A 15,851-nucleotide genomic window follows, 5' to 3' on the forward strand; every position below is an offset into this window, starting at 1 on the left:
CTTTAGTTTAAGAGTCATTACAAAGTGCTTAATTAAGTAAGCCTCGCTTAATCACCAAATGTTTGCATGCCAAACGAGTTCTCGGGAAGCAGGGCACTTGACATGTTCTGTACAGAAATAATTACGCCGAGCGGGGGGAGGACGGCGGGCTGGGACTGGGAGCCTCCACATTTCATTTGAGGGCCTCGCCCATTCATCACGGAAGGGGAATTAAAAGCCTTTAGCTGGAGCAATTCGAGAACTCCCACATTCTTGCTGGATGAATCACAGGAGTGGGGCCGCTGCTGTCTGGGTTTCCAAAGGCACAGAGCAAGGGGAGAGGTGGGAATTTGAGAGGCGAGTTGGGGGCTGCTGGGGCCCCAGGGAGGGGTGCTCTTGGGGACACAGGGGAGCGCTGCCTCTCCACAGCCCATGTGATAGCAACCTGTCCCTGGCGCAATCTTAGGCCTGTGTGTTCAAGTGCTGCCTTAGATAGTTTCAATTGTCCTCTCTCTCATTCCAGGAGGAGGTTTGCAAATTGTAAATGAATCTGCAGAATACATTGGTGGTGGTGGTTAGTGGTGTGTGTGTGTGTGCGTGTGCGTGTGTGTGTGTGCACACGCTATCATTTAATTTGTTCCCCAAAATCTTCCTAATCCTGTACTTCCCACAGAGCACTGGATTAGTTGGTACAAGAATGAACTTACCTTTCTTATCTTAATGGCTCTATGTCTATTTTCATATGTATTAGAAAAAAAAACATACATTCTCTGATTTCGAGGGTATTACCAAATCAAAGTTGGTGTAAAGGAAAAAAAAATAACTCTTTCAGGGTAGAACAGGATGTGACCTAAATCAGGAAGGAGGGCCACGCCGTGACTGAGGTTTGGGACACTGTCCCTTAGCACTTCACGTTTTCCCACGGTACCTGTCACAGTGGGACTTCACGTCTCTTCACTGTCAAGGGCTCTTATCACGCCCATTTTGCAGATGAAGAAACTGAGGCCCAGGAAACACAGCGTAGCCTGTCACATCTTTTCTGGGATGGTAGCGGCAGCATTGTATTGTCAGGAAAAATGATAAAAGATGTTGATATGGGCCAAAAAATGTATAAAGATTGCTGAACGTTCTGTCCAGCACAACCCTCCAGGATATCTGCGACTTACATTGTCTTTGAGCTATTTCTTAACTCTCTAAGCTTAAGAAAAAAACCGATCGTAATATAAATGCTTGATGCCATAGAAATGCAAATGAATTGTGTCCAGCGGAATGCAATTGATTATGGTCCTCAAGTTATTGACCCCTTTCGCATCTGCTTGTAAATGAATCCCAGCATCTCTGTTTGCTGCGTGTCTATGTGTGGTGCTTAAATTCGCCTTTCAACTGGTTGTGCCATGTTTCTGGTTCTGTCATTAATTTATGCTTTAAATAAAGTCTCCGACAGGTGTTCATTCTGTAATTGCACCAGAGTCATGATTTTGCCTTTATTTAAAAATTACCCTTTAACAGTATCCACCCAATAAAGAAAGGTTGAATTAAACCACGTGAGACGGGAGGCTGGAGGGACTGGATATGGATATTCTGAATGGAAATGGTTGGTCGGTATGTGTGCGTTTCTGTTTTCTGCAGGCTTTCATTCTTTTTTCTCTCCCTCTGTCTCATTCAAGCAGGTGGCCAGCTCTACTGTCATCATTTGGGGGTGGGTACAAGCCATGCAGGGACCTGACAACGATCCCTGGTTTTCTGATATGTTAAAACGAAGACTTTGCTTGTGGCACCACCTTGGGGGTACAGGTCGGGGGCTGGGCTTTCTCGATATCTGCCTTATGTTATGTTTTCCTCTAGCCCAACGGAATGAGGGCTGGAAAAAGAAATTATATTGATTTACAGAAAATAAACAGCTGTGATTTCTTGCAGACTCCTGAGCTGGGGGGCAAGGTTCAAGCCTGCCATAGGACTGGTAATGATAGCCTGAATTTGCTGACAGCTTCATACCCAGTGTCTCATTTAAGCCTCATCCCACCATGAGGTCCTTTTTTTTTTTTTTTCCTTTTCTTTTTTTTGAGATGGAGTCTCACTCTGTCTCCCAGGCTGGAGTGCAGTGGCACGATCTCAGCTCACTGCAACCTCCGCATCCCAGGATCAAGCCATTCTCCTGTCTCAGCCTCCTGAGTAGCTGGAACTACAGGCATGTGCCACCACGCCGGTTAATTTCTTTTATTTTTAGTAGAGATGGGGTTTCACCATGTTGGCCAGGATGGTCTCTATCTCCTGATCCGCCCGCCTTGGTTTCCCAAAGTGTTGGGATTACAGGCATGAGCCACTACGTCTGGCTGTTCCTATGCATTTCTAAGCCTAAATTTCCTCTTCTTTACTGTAAAGTGAAGTTGCAGTGAGCTCACACCACTGAACTCCAGCCTGGTGACAGAGTGAGACTAAGTATCAAAAAAAGGAAACATGTAGGAACTTGCTCCAGGTCCCACAGCCAGTGCTTAGCAGAGGAGAGATTCTGCCTCTCACAGATTCGCCAGGAAACTCATTGACGTATCATAGACATCCTATAAACAACTGTAAAATCCAGGGGTGTAAACCACCTGCCTTTTCTGCCACCACCAACCCTCCCCTGGGAATTCCTCAAGAAATTCCCCTGGGAATTTCTCAAAGACAGCCTCAGTCAGAAGCTGAAGAAAACCAGCCTCAAGGGATATCTGGGACCAGATTCTTTGTCCTGGGTTTGGGGAAGAGGGCGTGCCTACCAGCACCTGTGGCTCATTGGTTTCCTCTGGCTATGAGCCTGCTCTACCCATGCATGGGCAAGGGTGCAAGTGACAAGTAATTTACACTGCCCTGGGGACAGTCCTGCACCAGTGCCAGGTGGGATTTGGTGTATCAATACCCCAGCTCCTTTTCCCCACAGAAGTACTTAATCTACGCTGCTCCCAGAGTTCCCAGTCGAACTAAGCTCTGGTTGACAATGATAACTGACTCCTAATGCCCCTAGTAAAGGCTGTCTTCCCTTTCCTCTCTGACTGCCTGCCCCTTTCCAATTGGTGCTCCCTGAGGTCACCTTCCAAATAAACTCCCACTAATTTCCTTGTCTCCAGGTCTGTTTCTAGGGAGCCCCACCTGGGAGAAAGACCAGTGAGAGAGCGACCACTTACAGATCCACCCACATCCCAATGAACTGCATGGCCCATCCACCCCTATCTTTAAAATATCTTCTGTAAATTGCCAGACATGAAGTATTTCTGGCTTGAGGCTCTACAGTCACTTTCACAACTACTCAACTCTGCAGATGTAGTAAAAATTAGCCATCGACATTATGTGTGTGGCTGTTGTACAATAAAGATTTATTTATAAAACAGATGGCTAGTTCCAGAGCTGTAGTTTGCTCATCTCCAGGATCAAACACCTTGAATCATTCAAGGCCTTTCACACTCTGCCTCTATCCACTTCTCCAGCCTCATGCTTAAATATTTGTCAACTGCTCACTGGGTGCACTCATAACCCTATTTAGGCTCTTATCAGAGGAATTTCAGAATCTCTCCTTCTGGAGAAAATCACCAGTTACTCCACAAAACTGTCAGTTTGGTAAAGCAAACAAACTTTCCCCCAAGATTGAGCTACATGGTTCATTGTGGAGATGTGTTGCCTCTCCCGGCCTCACACTCCTCATTTTCCGGGAATAGAACCACTGCTTCTGCTTGCTTCCTTTACTGCTTCCTGAGGTAGCTGACCTCACTGCCAGCCACAGAAGCCACATGTGACCCAGACCTGGCCAATCAAAGCCATCCTTTCCCCAGGTCATGTGATTGTTTTAGGGAGAAGCACGTGACCCATTCTGGACCAATGAGAATCTTCCCTAAGATTTTTTGCAAGGGATGTACCAGTTCAGGAAGGTGGATGGCCATCCCAGGTACAATTTGAGGCCTATTTCAAGAATAAAATCAAGATAAAAATAGAGAAGGGGAGCTCTGGCGGAGTCAGGCAGCAGCATCAAAGCACTTATGTGCTAGGCTCTGAGCTAACTTCTGGTGGTCCCAGCATGAGTAAAATCTGGTGGTCCCTGCTTTCAGATGGCTCAGAGACTGGTGAGGGAAGAAGACAGGTCAACTCACAATGACAATTCAATGTGACAAGCAGTCTTACACGAAGAAGTCTAAAGGAGAGATACCAAAGCCCTAGGGCTGGCCAGGAACGCTTCTCAGAGGAGATGCTACTTGATCTACAATTGAAAGAATGTATTGATGCTAGCCAATAGGAGGACCAGCATTCCAGACAGAAGGAAGAGTGGGGAGGAACTTGGCAGCAGTGTAGACTGGGGCATATACATAGAGCAGTGGGCTTGGAGGCTGCAGACCGGGACAGGGGCCAGGCTTTCTGGAGCAAGTGATACCGTCCCGAGCTGTCTTTGAGAGAGCTCCCCAAGGTTATGGCTTTGAAGGCGCATTTCTGCTGTACTCACTACTGCACCCACATAGCTCTGATGGTCCCCTCTCTGTTTCTCTCACTCTGAGCCTGACTTTTCCCAGGAATCCAATAGCTGCCACTGAGCCCCTTCTAGACTCTTTTTCCCCATGCTGAGAAAGCTTCTTGGTGTTGCCAGGAAAAAGATCTGGGTGGGAAACTTCAGAGCAGGAAAGAGCTTCTGCAGAAGACAGATGCTTCAGCCTATGAGAGAGAATGGAGGAAAATGGAGAGAGAGATGAACTTTGGCTCTGCTTACTGGAAAGAGAAGCTGACCACTCGCTGGAGACGCACAGAGGAAAGGGAAGATTCGGAGTTGTTTCTAAACTTGGCCATCTTGCTTTGGAGACAACAGGGTTTGCTAAGTCTTGGACTGGCTGGAGAAGAAACTCAACTATGGTATTCTGGCTCTTCAGTTGCAGAGAGGGTGAGGACATCTGGGGTTTTTGTGTTGGCTCTTAAACACAGAGGTGGGAAGAAGCTAGGGTTGGCTGAGAACCCAGCCTCTCCAATTTACCTCTCCAAACAGGAGTTTGTTGGGCAGCTGAGGGAGCAGTGTTGGAAGATGTCAATTCCAATCCTGCTGTGACCCCTCCTGGCCACCTTAGGTTTCCCCATTTCACCCTTATTCTGCATGTGTGCATCATCGCTTTCCTCAAATTTTCTGTCATTTTCATTGCTGGGCTTGCCTAATGCCTCTCTCCTGGGCTCTGAGCAGCCTCCAGCGGCCCCAGAGCCCAGCATTCGATGTTTTATGAATAAATGAATAACTGATCATGCAGGAAACTCTGTCAGATTGTAGTCACTTCTCTGGGCCTCAGTCTTCACCTCTATCAAATGGGAATAAGAATGCCTTTAATTGCCTGAGCATGCCTGGTGCATATCCGGGCATCATACCTGATGGCAGAACAAATGCCCCAGGGCTTTAACAAAGGACACCTGCGCTGCTGATTTACTTTGTGCATTGCCTTTGGGGTGTGGTGTGGACACGCTGAAGTCGGCTTCTCTGCAGCTCTCGTCTTCCCTTGGCTTATTCTCCCACTTTGAGCTGTCTCTGTGCCCTAGGTGATTTCCACACGCAGTTTCTCAAGACTGTCATCCCAAGTTGGGTGCCCAGGAAGCACAGTGAGACAGCGTTTACCATGCGTGCCATTTATTAGGAAGAGTCTTCGGATTGACAGCCACCGAAGGAGGGAAGAGGGGAAGTGGGTGGCGGGAGCAGTTGAGTCACGATGCAGGCTGAACAATGGCCTCAGCCAACAGCAAGGGCGGCCCTGGAGCCGGAACATTCCCTCAGTGCTGTACAGGCCTTCATAACTGACATGGATCGAGGGTTCCCATCGCCACATGGATGTGACCTCGGATGAAGTGGCCTCTGGAGCTGGGGCCATCCCTTAAGGGGCCAGTGGCTAAGGCCAGCACTCCCAGACGCTGGGGCAACGATGCTTTGCTGGAAGAGGAATCCGAGCAGCACCTCACAATGTTCACCGCACCACTGTCCTCAGAGGAGGGCATTGCTACCTCCACATATGGATGAGATCACTGAGGTTCAGATGGGTGAACAGTCTCACCCCAGGATACACAGACAGGAGCTGCCAGGACCGCCCACTTCCACAGCTTCCTATCTCTCCCACCAATGCCCCCGATGCTGCACAGACCTGCGCCAAGCAGCCAAAAGCACAAAGCCCGCGCCCGAGTCACTTCCCGTCAGCTGGCAGGCCTGCCACCCAGCGCCTCGCGGCTTTGCCTGGAGCCCGCCAGGCGAAGTGGCTTCCCTAACCCATCCATCCACCCGCTCGTGTTTATTCTGTGTGCAGCCAACAGCTGCCGGGAGCTGGGCCTGCCAACTCCGCTGCGTTCAGGGATACGCCTCTCCACCCATCTCAGGGAGCTCTCTCCTGCTGGCTCTTTCTGGGAAGTCTGGCTTATTTTTATTTTTTAATTCCTCCTTCCCAGCGGTGTAGCTGGATTTCAGAAGAACTTGCAAGAACTGGGGGGAGGGAACTGGATACAACCTCCAAGGTGTCGGAGGGTGGGGAGTAGCTGCAAATTTCTACTTTGGTCCAAACGCCGTGGCTCACACCTTTAATCCCAGTACTCTGGGAGGCTGAGGCAGGAGGATACCTTGAGGCCAGGAGTTCAAGACCAGTCTGAGCAACACCGTGAGACGTCATCTCTACAAAAAATAAATAAAGTCAGCAGAGCATGTGGCGTGTGCCTACGGTCCCTGCCACTTGGGAGGCTGAGGTCGGGGACGGCTTGAGCCCAGAAGGTCAAGGCTGTGGTGAGCTGTGATCACGCCACTGCACTCCAGCATGGGCAACAGCGTGAGACCCTGTCTCAAAAAACAATGTACTTTAGATTCTAGTTCACTCCCATGTTTTCTTTATTTTTCTTGTTTCTTACCAACATGTGGCTTTTTAGCTTTACAGAATAAAGGCTGACAAATATATGAGTGTCGGCTTGGAACATGAATTTGCAAAGGAGACAGCCGGGACATTCTGATCTCTGTTCTGCTGTGTGACTTTGGCTGGGTGTCTTTACTTCTCTGAGCTCCCAATTCCTCATCTGTGAAGTGGGCTAATGATCTCATTTCTCAGGTCCATTTGGAGGATTGAATATGAGATTAGGAAAACCACAGCGGACCAAATAGGTGCTGAATAATGAGATCTCGTGTCATGATCACTCCCCTTGTACTTTCTCTAAGGAGATTGGTGATGGGCCTACCCTCCACTGTTCTGAAAACTCAAATTGGTACTGCGCTTTGCAGTGTGTTGCATAGGAATTGCGTCATCTTTGAAGATGCCACGAATTTTCTCCAGCCTGCAAAGCACACCTCTTCTCACCCCTTCCATCCATCTCCGGCTGACCAATTTCTCCCTGTCCTTTGGCTCGGACTCACATATCACCTCCTCTGGGACGGTGGTCAGAAAATGTATTCTGTACAGTAAATAGTTTAGACTTCGTGGGAGTACACGGTCAATGTGCAAAGAGGCACAAACAGTACGCAAATGAATGAACGTGGCGGTGTTTCAAGAAAGCAGAATTTATGGACACTGAAATTTGAATGCCACGGAATGTTCAAGTGGCATGAAAGATGATTTTGATTGTGTAAAGCCATTTAAAGGTGTAAAGACCATTCTTAGCTGTGAGCTGTAGAAAAGAGGCAGTGGGTGAGTTTTGGCCTGGGGACAGTAGTTCCCTAAACCTTGCTCTAGGAGGTCATTGCTGGTCACCCCCTGTCCTCTAGGCAGGCTGCATTAAGGGTCTTCATCAGGGCTTCCAAATCACAGCACTGACGACAGAGCATCCTATTTACCTGTCAGCTCCTCTGTGGACCACTGGCTGTCTGAGGGAAGCACCAGATTGAAGAAACATTGTGCGATGTGATGAGGAGGTGAGAGTAAATGCCTGGCAGTAACGCCCGTGCCTGGAGAGGCGTCGGTTGCTTAGCAGGCTGTGAGGGGGACTTTCCCTTTCCCTGGGGATTTCAGAGAGCACTCTGCTCTGTCCAGCTCTCCAGGAAGGTCTGGCACCAGCCAGGCCGGCCGCAGACATCCAGGGGCTTTAAACACCTCTCCGTGGTGCTGTGCTGTGACGGTCACCATCCTAGTCCACTTTCATGTTCCACTTTTCCACGCGATGCTCCCTTGTAAATTCTTAGAAGTTGTGAGAAGTAAGAATAGAGGAATTCTAAAAGCCTTTGATCCCACTAAGAAGTGCATAGAAAAAAACGGACGTATGTGCCTTCCCTCCTTGCAGCAGCTGCCTGAGATGGAGGAGCCCCCTGTACTGCACCCACGTGACCCCCAAACTGTACCCACATGACCCCCGTACTGTGCCCACATGGCCCCCTCTATTGTGTGTACACGATTTGCTTGACCCCTACCAATCATGTCGGGATGAGTCGCTCTCCCGGCCCTGCCCCCGCGCCTTGCGTGCAATAAACATCAGCATTTCCAGGCATTGGGGCCACTCCTGGACTCCGCACCTTGGTAGCAGTGGTCCCCCAGGTCCAGCTGAATTCTTCTCTTATCTCCACGTCCTTATGTCCTTCCTGCAATCTATAGTCTCTGCACACAAAAGAACACCCACTAGACCCTGCGGGGCTGGACCCTGCACCAGATTTTATTCATCACAAAACCCTCAGCACCAGCACACAGTAGGTAGTCAACAACTACGTATTAAACAAGCCCATGTGTGGATGAGTGAACTTTTTAAGCAGCTCCATGTTGGAGATATAAGTTCCATTTTACAGATGTGGAAACTGAAGCTCAGAAAAGGAAAGGGATTTTCTCAGCATCACACAGCTGCAAACATGACTGAGATGGGGTTCGAACTCCCGAAAGAAGAATGAAAAAGACAGTGTTCATTGAGCAATGTGCCAGACACAGTGGTGCTTGGGGCCTCATATGCCTCAGTCCCCACTTACTGGGCACCCATTGTGTGCCAGGACTTGCCCGCTTCATATCCCTGTAGGTCCAGAACATGGGATTCCTCACTGCCAGAGCACCAGGCTTGTCTTGCCCATGGCTGAGTTCAAGGGAGAATTCTGGAACACTGAATGCCTCCCATACCTGAGCTAGGCACGTTTCAACTCTAAGTCCTTCATCCTTGCTCACTGCATACCAGAAGTGCAATCTGCAAATCAGCTTAAAAAGTAAATTAATTAATTTTTTAAAAAGAAAAAGAAAAGCCGAAAGCAGTGACAGCCATCCCGGCGGCAGCGCCAGCAGCATCTGCTGAGTCAGATGGGTTATCCATCCACAATAATCGATGGCTCGTCATGCAGCCATTTCCCTCTCCCAATACACAAATTAATAAAGAAAGGATCTGGGCTTCCAGACAGCAGAAAGGACACTCAAGGCAAAGTTGCCTCCGGCTGGGAAAAAGTCACCTCCCAGAATGATGCCCACATCTGCTCTGCCGCCGAGGTGGGGGATCTCGAGGCAGGCCCCAGCCTCGACCAGGAGGCCTGCAGCCCACAAGGCTCCCACGTGGGATTAAGGGGGGTAAGCAGGAACGCCAGTTATCTAAGGCAGGCCCTCGCTTGAAGTGGCTCCTGATGTCATGTCTGGTTCCCAGCCCAAATTGAATGTCCCAGCGGCTCCGTTTCATTAAGCAGGCCCTAGTGGCAGGAGACTTTCGTGGGAGAATCAGGCACTTTCCTGCTTGCGCTGGCTTCTGGGCCAAGCCCCTTGGCCGCACTTCACAGGCCCCCAGCGCAGCCCCCTCGGCGAAACCATTGCGAATCCACTTGTTGACGGTGGCCTGATTGTCGGATTTAATGGTGGAATAATATTTACACAGCAAGCTCCTCCAGAGGTGTCCTAAACGCCGTAAAAGGGATTTTCGGAGCTTAATGAGAGTTAGTGGACTCAAGACACATAATGTGGCAACTGGTGGCCCTAATCTGATCTGGCCCCTTCCCTACACAGCTAAACGGCAGTGGGCGGAACTGTTTTCAGAGTTGGCAAAAGTTGCTTTGACCCCTCCCTCCTCTCCCTTTCTTCGCCTGTGAACTCTGTAATATGATTAGCACCATGTGGCCTGCAGTGCCAGCGTCTTAGCTGCCGTCGACGCCAATAAACCCCACACCCACGCCTATAGGTCCAGCGATGGAGCTTTGGAAGGGTGTTGGGGAAGGGTGGGCAGGAGGAAGGTAGACTTAATTACTTCTTCTCTCTCTCTCTCTTTTTCTGAAAAGAGAAGGCCTTCACCTCCAGGGTTCAAGCCTTCCAATTAGCTAGGATTATAGGCACCTGCCACCACACATGGCTAGTTTTTGTATTTTTAGTGGAGATGGGGTTCCACCATGTTGGCAGGCTGGTCTCAAACTCCTGACCTCAGGTGGTCCAGCCATCTCGGCCTCCCAAACTGCTGGGATTGCAGGCAAGAATCTTGGTTACTGTAGTAAACACGAAGCGTGCTCATTCCAGAAAATAGATACATTTTTGCTCTTCCCCTTCATTGTGTTTCCAAACATTGGTCATCATGCACCACATATTCCCCTGAAAGAATTCTGCTGGCGTCCCTAGAGGAAGACTAGAAGTCTAACAGCCCTGGTGGGAACGTAAAGCTTTGCAGCGGGGAAGAATCTTTTCTCAACATCAATCATTCAGGGAAGGCCACCGGGATCCCATGAGAACTGCTTGGATTCTAAAGTCAACTGGAAGTGGGCTTCCAGGCGAAGGCAGAGAAGAGGGCTTAGATAGTGTATCATCCAGAAGTTTCTGGAGGCAGACAATGCCTTGTATTAGCTGTCTCAATTTCACCCTTTATTTGGAGACAGGTGGGGGAAACATTAATATGCAAATTCCTGGGTCTTACCTATCAGGATTCTAGTTCCATAGATCTGAGAGAGAAACCCAGAAATCCTTCCTTTAAAAAAGTTTCATGGGGCCGGGCGCGGTGGCTCACGCCTATAATCCCAGCACTTTGGGAGGCCGAGTTGGACAGATCACTAGGTCAAGAGATCGAGACCATCCAGGTCAACATGGTGAAACCCCGTCTCTACTAAAAATACAAAAAATTAGCTGGGCATGGTGGTGCGTGCCTGTAATCCCAGCTACTCAGGAGGCTGAGGCAGGAGAATTGCTTGAACCCAGGAGGCGGAGGTTGCGGTGAGCCGAGATCGCGCGCCATTGCTCTCCAGCCTGGGTAACAAGAGCGAAACTCTGTCTCAAAAAAAAAAAAAAAAAGTTCCATGGGAGCTGGAGGGCTTTTAGGGTGGTGAAGTATTCTGTACATTATTAGGATGGTGGATACATGTCACTATACATTTGCCAAAAACCATGGAATGTACAGTACCAAGAGCGAACCCTAATGTAAACTACGAACTTGGGTTGATAATGATGTGTCATTGTTAGTTCATCTATTGTGATCACGTTGACGGTGGGGGAGGCTATGTTGGTGGGTGAGGGATATGTGGGAACCCTCTGTACTTTCTTCTCAATGTTACTGTGAATTTAAAGTTGTTCTAAAAAATAATCTATTAGAAAAATAGAAGCTCTATGGATTTATGCAACCATCAATAACTAGAACACATTTCCCTGTCCAAAACCGTTCCATGGTTTCTCAGTGTCCCCACAACGAAGCCATGTTCCTTAGCCTGGTCTCCAGGGACCTGTGAGGTCTGGCTCTGCCCTTCTCCCCATTACTCCTGACTCAGCACTTCTAAACATCTCTGGGGTGAGTCCTAGGATAAACTCATTCTCATTCCAGAGTCTTTGCTCAGGCTGTTCTCTCTAGAAGTATTTCTCCCCTCACCTCACCATTCTAGTTTGCCAAAAAAATTGGTACATGTTCATCAGGTCTTGGTTTATGTGTCACCTCTTCCAGGTATCATTCCCTGACTGCCCTTGACTGAATCACATGGTTTCCCTGTGTTTCCACAACACACACCCCACCCACTTTGCTTCCCCAAATTTGGCACTAATCACTCTCATGTATAACTGTGTTCACTTCTCTCCCCTGAAGCAGTATCAGCCCAATGAAGTCCCATAATTTCTTTACTATTAAATCCTGAATGTAAGCACAGGGCCTAGCATACAGTGGGTGGTCAAAAAATGTTGGTTGAATGGATGGCTGAACCCGGTGGCTTGCACATCCTTTCAGTCCTCCCCTCTTACGTCCAGTTTCTCTGCACACATGTCTTGACAGTGGCTGAGGCATCCTGGCAGACTGCTGGCTTCATTCCCACGGCCGTCTGCTTCAGACTTATTTCTCTGGTAGGTGAACAAGATCCCACAGGTCCCTGGTCCGCACTGTAGACTTCTGGAAGCTGCAACATCGCAAGGATGGTGAGTCGGAGTCTGTTCCTGGGACATTCTGCCATGCCTCCTGTAAGACAGAAGGGCAAGATTAAGCAGTTCATGCCAGCAGCTCCTCACTGTGCCATCACAGCAAGGCTCCCAGGTGGGCTGGCACAGATGATGGAATCATGAGTGAAGAGGACCAGGAACAGACACGAGCTAAAAGCCTGTCCTGCCCCTTGTTCCATATTCCAGGTGCCCTCCACGTCCTGCGCATGCTGTTTAGGTAGCAGGTTTTGTAGTGGGTTTGAAAGCGATGGGTGACTATGGACCATTTACTGGGGAAACTACACCCCATGTTCTCTATTTGGAAGAGTACCTTCTGATCGGGCCGCAATCTCTGCAGAAAGGCTTACCTTTGGGAAGCTCTTTTCCTCCCACTCCCTCATTACAGCCTTTCTATGACTCTGCAAATTGTACAGAAACTAAGGCTCAGAAGCTAGAATGGGTTTCCCTGATGCCACCCAATGGATCAGTCCATGCTCCAAGCAGGAGACAAAATCCGGTCCAGGTATCTTAAGCAGGAAGGGATTTAATATAGGGAATCCAGGGCATGTAAGACGACTGGAAGGGCAGAAGGAGCAAATTCTAGGTGAAGTTCCCCAGAATAACTCCCAGAATACACAGAGCAGAGGCACCTGGACCTGGACAGCTGCTGCCAGACTATGCCAGATGCAAAGCACTGTTGCATTTCTGCCATCACTGCCTCTTGAGATCTAAGATATGGGAGAATGAAGTGGGGTGCCTGTTGCAGGAAAATCTCCAGTTACCACCACCACACTATCTGCCAATAACGGTAGTCACAAACCACCAGAGGATGGACTCACATTAGCTCCCTAAATCTCACATCAATACCTCTCATTGGCGGGAACAAATCTGCATTCAGAGCCCTTGCTTCAAGACAATCTAGAAATATCCTGCTTGGGCCGGGCGTGATGGCTCACGCCTGTAATCTCAGCACTTTGGGAGGCCAAAGTGGGAGGATCACCTGAAGTCAGGAGTTCATGACCAGCTTGGCCAACATGGTGAAACCCCCTCTCTACTAAAAAAAATTACAAACTTTAGCCAGGCATGGTGGCAGGCACCTGTAATCCCAGATACTTGGGAGGCTGAGGCTGGAGAATTGCTTGAACCCAGGAGGCGGAGGCTGTAGTGAGCTGAGATCATGCCATTGTATTCCAGTCTGGGCAACAGAGAGAGACTCCATCGAAAGAAAAGAAAAGAAAAGAGAAAAGAAAGGAAGAAAAATAGCCTGATTTGTTTCAAAGCCTCTCCAGGCCAAAGAAGGTGGAATGGAAGTTCAGTGAAGCCATGCAGAGGACCCAGCACTTAGGAAACCTGAGGCTGAAATCCAGCTCTGCCACTTTCTAATTGTATGATTTTGGGCAAGTGACAAAAATGCGCTGTGCTTTCTTGTCACTATGCCATCTCCTAGCAGGGCTGAAAAGGTTAAATAAGATGCTGCTTGCACAATGCTCAGTGCAGAGCCTGGAATACCGTAAGTTCTCAGCATATGGTAGGCAGTGAGACTATTATTATTACCACAGTTTTAGAAAAGACTAGCTCCCCTCATCTCTCTGCCATCACCACCACAAAAAAAAAAAAAAGTCAGATTACACAACCACACACAAAGTATTTTCATACCACTTCTGAGAGCAACGAATGCTTGGAGAAATAGAATTCAGATGCAGAAAACTTGAATTGCCAGGGCTTTCAGGGGACAAAGGGAAAGAATACTGGAAGCTAAATTTATTGAAGGGAAAGCTATTATATGATAATCTCCTTCTGTGGGGCAGCTCTGAGAAGGGAGGAGAAAGTAAGAGACGTTCTTGGCATTCGTTCTCCCAGAAGCGAATGAATGCCTCACTTTGCTTGGAACCACAGAGCAGGTGAGAGAAATAGTGGAATATCTTCATCTCCAGCCAGTGTTTTGGGAGGATGCAGGAGAGTCATGAGTCTGTTCCTAGAAAGGCAGCTGAATCCACAAGAAGAGAGGACACATGGCAGTCAGGCAGCTGAATCCACAAGAAGAGAGGAGACATGGCAGTCAGGCAGCTGAATCCACAAGAAGAGAGGAGACATGGCAGTCAGGGAGTCCTGTGCGTCCTCGCCCCCCAGCACTCACTTCTGAAATGCGTGACCATGGGCAAGTCGTGTTCTTCCTGGAACCTCTTCTTTCGCATCAGCAGAGTAGAAGTGATCTCTTCTCCCTCTGGATGGCTCTAAGGACAAAAAGTCACGCCACACACTGAGCGCTCTGCTCTCCTGCCCCTGCCCACGGGTCTGCCAAAAATCACTGGGATTTATGAGCTCGAGCCAAGGGAGAAGGTGTGTGATGGGGCATCTAGTCCAGGACAAAAGTCTGATCTGGGAACCTGCACCTACAGCAGCCAAGATGCCTTTTGTAAATCAGCCCACATTTCTTTTTTTTCCATGCAGGGAGAGTGAAGAGACTCACCAGACAGAAAAGGCAATCAGGGGACCCTTTCCTATCACAGTTTCAAACGGTCAGGTATCAAGGTCGCTGCTTGCAGGTCACAAGCATCCTCAGACAGCGATGGAAGAGAAGAGCCACTCACAGTGGTGTGTCTGAGTCGGAAGATGCCTCCCCGTCCCTGCCACGCTTTGCGTAAGTTGCTACGGGTTTCGAGGTAGAGGCCCCCCTCCCACCGAAGTGGCCTACGTGATTAAGGGGCCTTCATCGGCATCCTGGGGCCCTTTGCAGCAGGCACGACAACTGGACGCCCATTTGAGCACCTGAGGATGGTGGTCCGGAGGGGCCTGCAGGCGTGGCAGGAAGGCTGGATGAGCCCACCTGGCAGCCGGGCCCGCACCTGGCTGGCTGCGGCATCCTGCTCACCGTCTGGCAAAGAGACAGATTTTCACAAACCAGATTCCTCTTCACAGGCCTGGGCCCTTCCTGTCCAACTGTTCCGGCATCTGTTTCTCTTAAACGTATTTATTACACCGCGAGGAATGATAATGGGGCCGGGTCTGAGGCCCTGGAGGCAGCGGCAGTTTCTCCTCCCAGGGCTTCCTGGGGAAGCATTTGTGGCAGAGAAAATGGAACAATGCTTACCCTAGGAAGAGTGTGCCCTTGGTCACTGGAGTCGGAGAGGGACTGGACATTGGCCCAGGGTCTGAGGCTGAAGGAGAAATACTGGGGATGGCGGCTGGGGGCTTGATCTGGAGTCTATTTGTGGGTAGTGTGGGTTTGGGCAACTTCCTGGATCTCTCAGAGCCTCCGTTTCCTTCTCTATGAAATGGGGGCGAGGCTGCACGATCTCCAGGGTGATTTGTTTCTTGTTTTGCCTGTGGGTGATTTAAAGAGTTGATGCCTGTGGAATTCAGCCTTACCTGCACACCCAAGAGTATGCATTCATTCATTCATTCATTCATTCGTTCATCCTTTCATTCATCAGATTGTTCAAAGAGCAAATTACTGTCTATAAGGCACTGGAGATACAAATGGTGATTTAAAGAAAACAGGGAGCCAGGCTACTGGAAGCATGCTTCCCACCACTCAGATAATGTGACTATGTGTACACACATCAATGGTAGCTGGTGTCCATGGCCCTGGTTTGCCACATG

General features: G+C 49.2%; 1 protein-coding gene across 1 annotated transcript; it reads right to left on the minus strand.

The window, feature by feature from the left end:
- Positions 1-12,007: 12,007 nt before the first annotated feature.
- Positions 12,008-12,649, minus strand: LOC108282272. Its single transcript, XM_017498139.1, is given in 3 exon segments — positions 12,008-12,273; positions 12,276-12,288; positions 12,617-12,649. Coding segments are annotated over 3 exon segments (312 nt in total).
- Positions 12,650-15,851: the final 3,202 nt, after the last annotated feature.

Source organism: Cebus imitator, unplaced genomic scaffold, assembly GCF_001604975.1.
Source record: "Cebus imitator isolate Cc_AM_T3 unplaced genomic scaffold, Cebus_imitator-1.0 Scaffold237, whole genome shotgun sequence".
NCBI lineage: Eukaryota > Metazoa > Chordata > Mammalia > Primates > Cebidae > Cebus > Cebus imitator.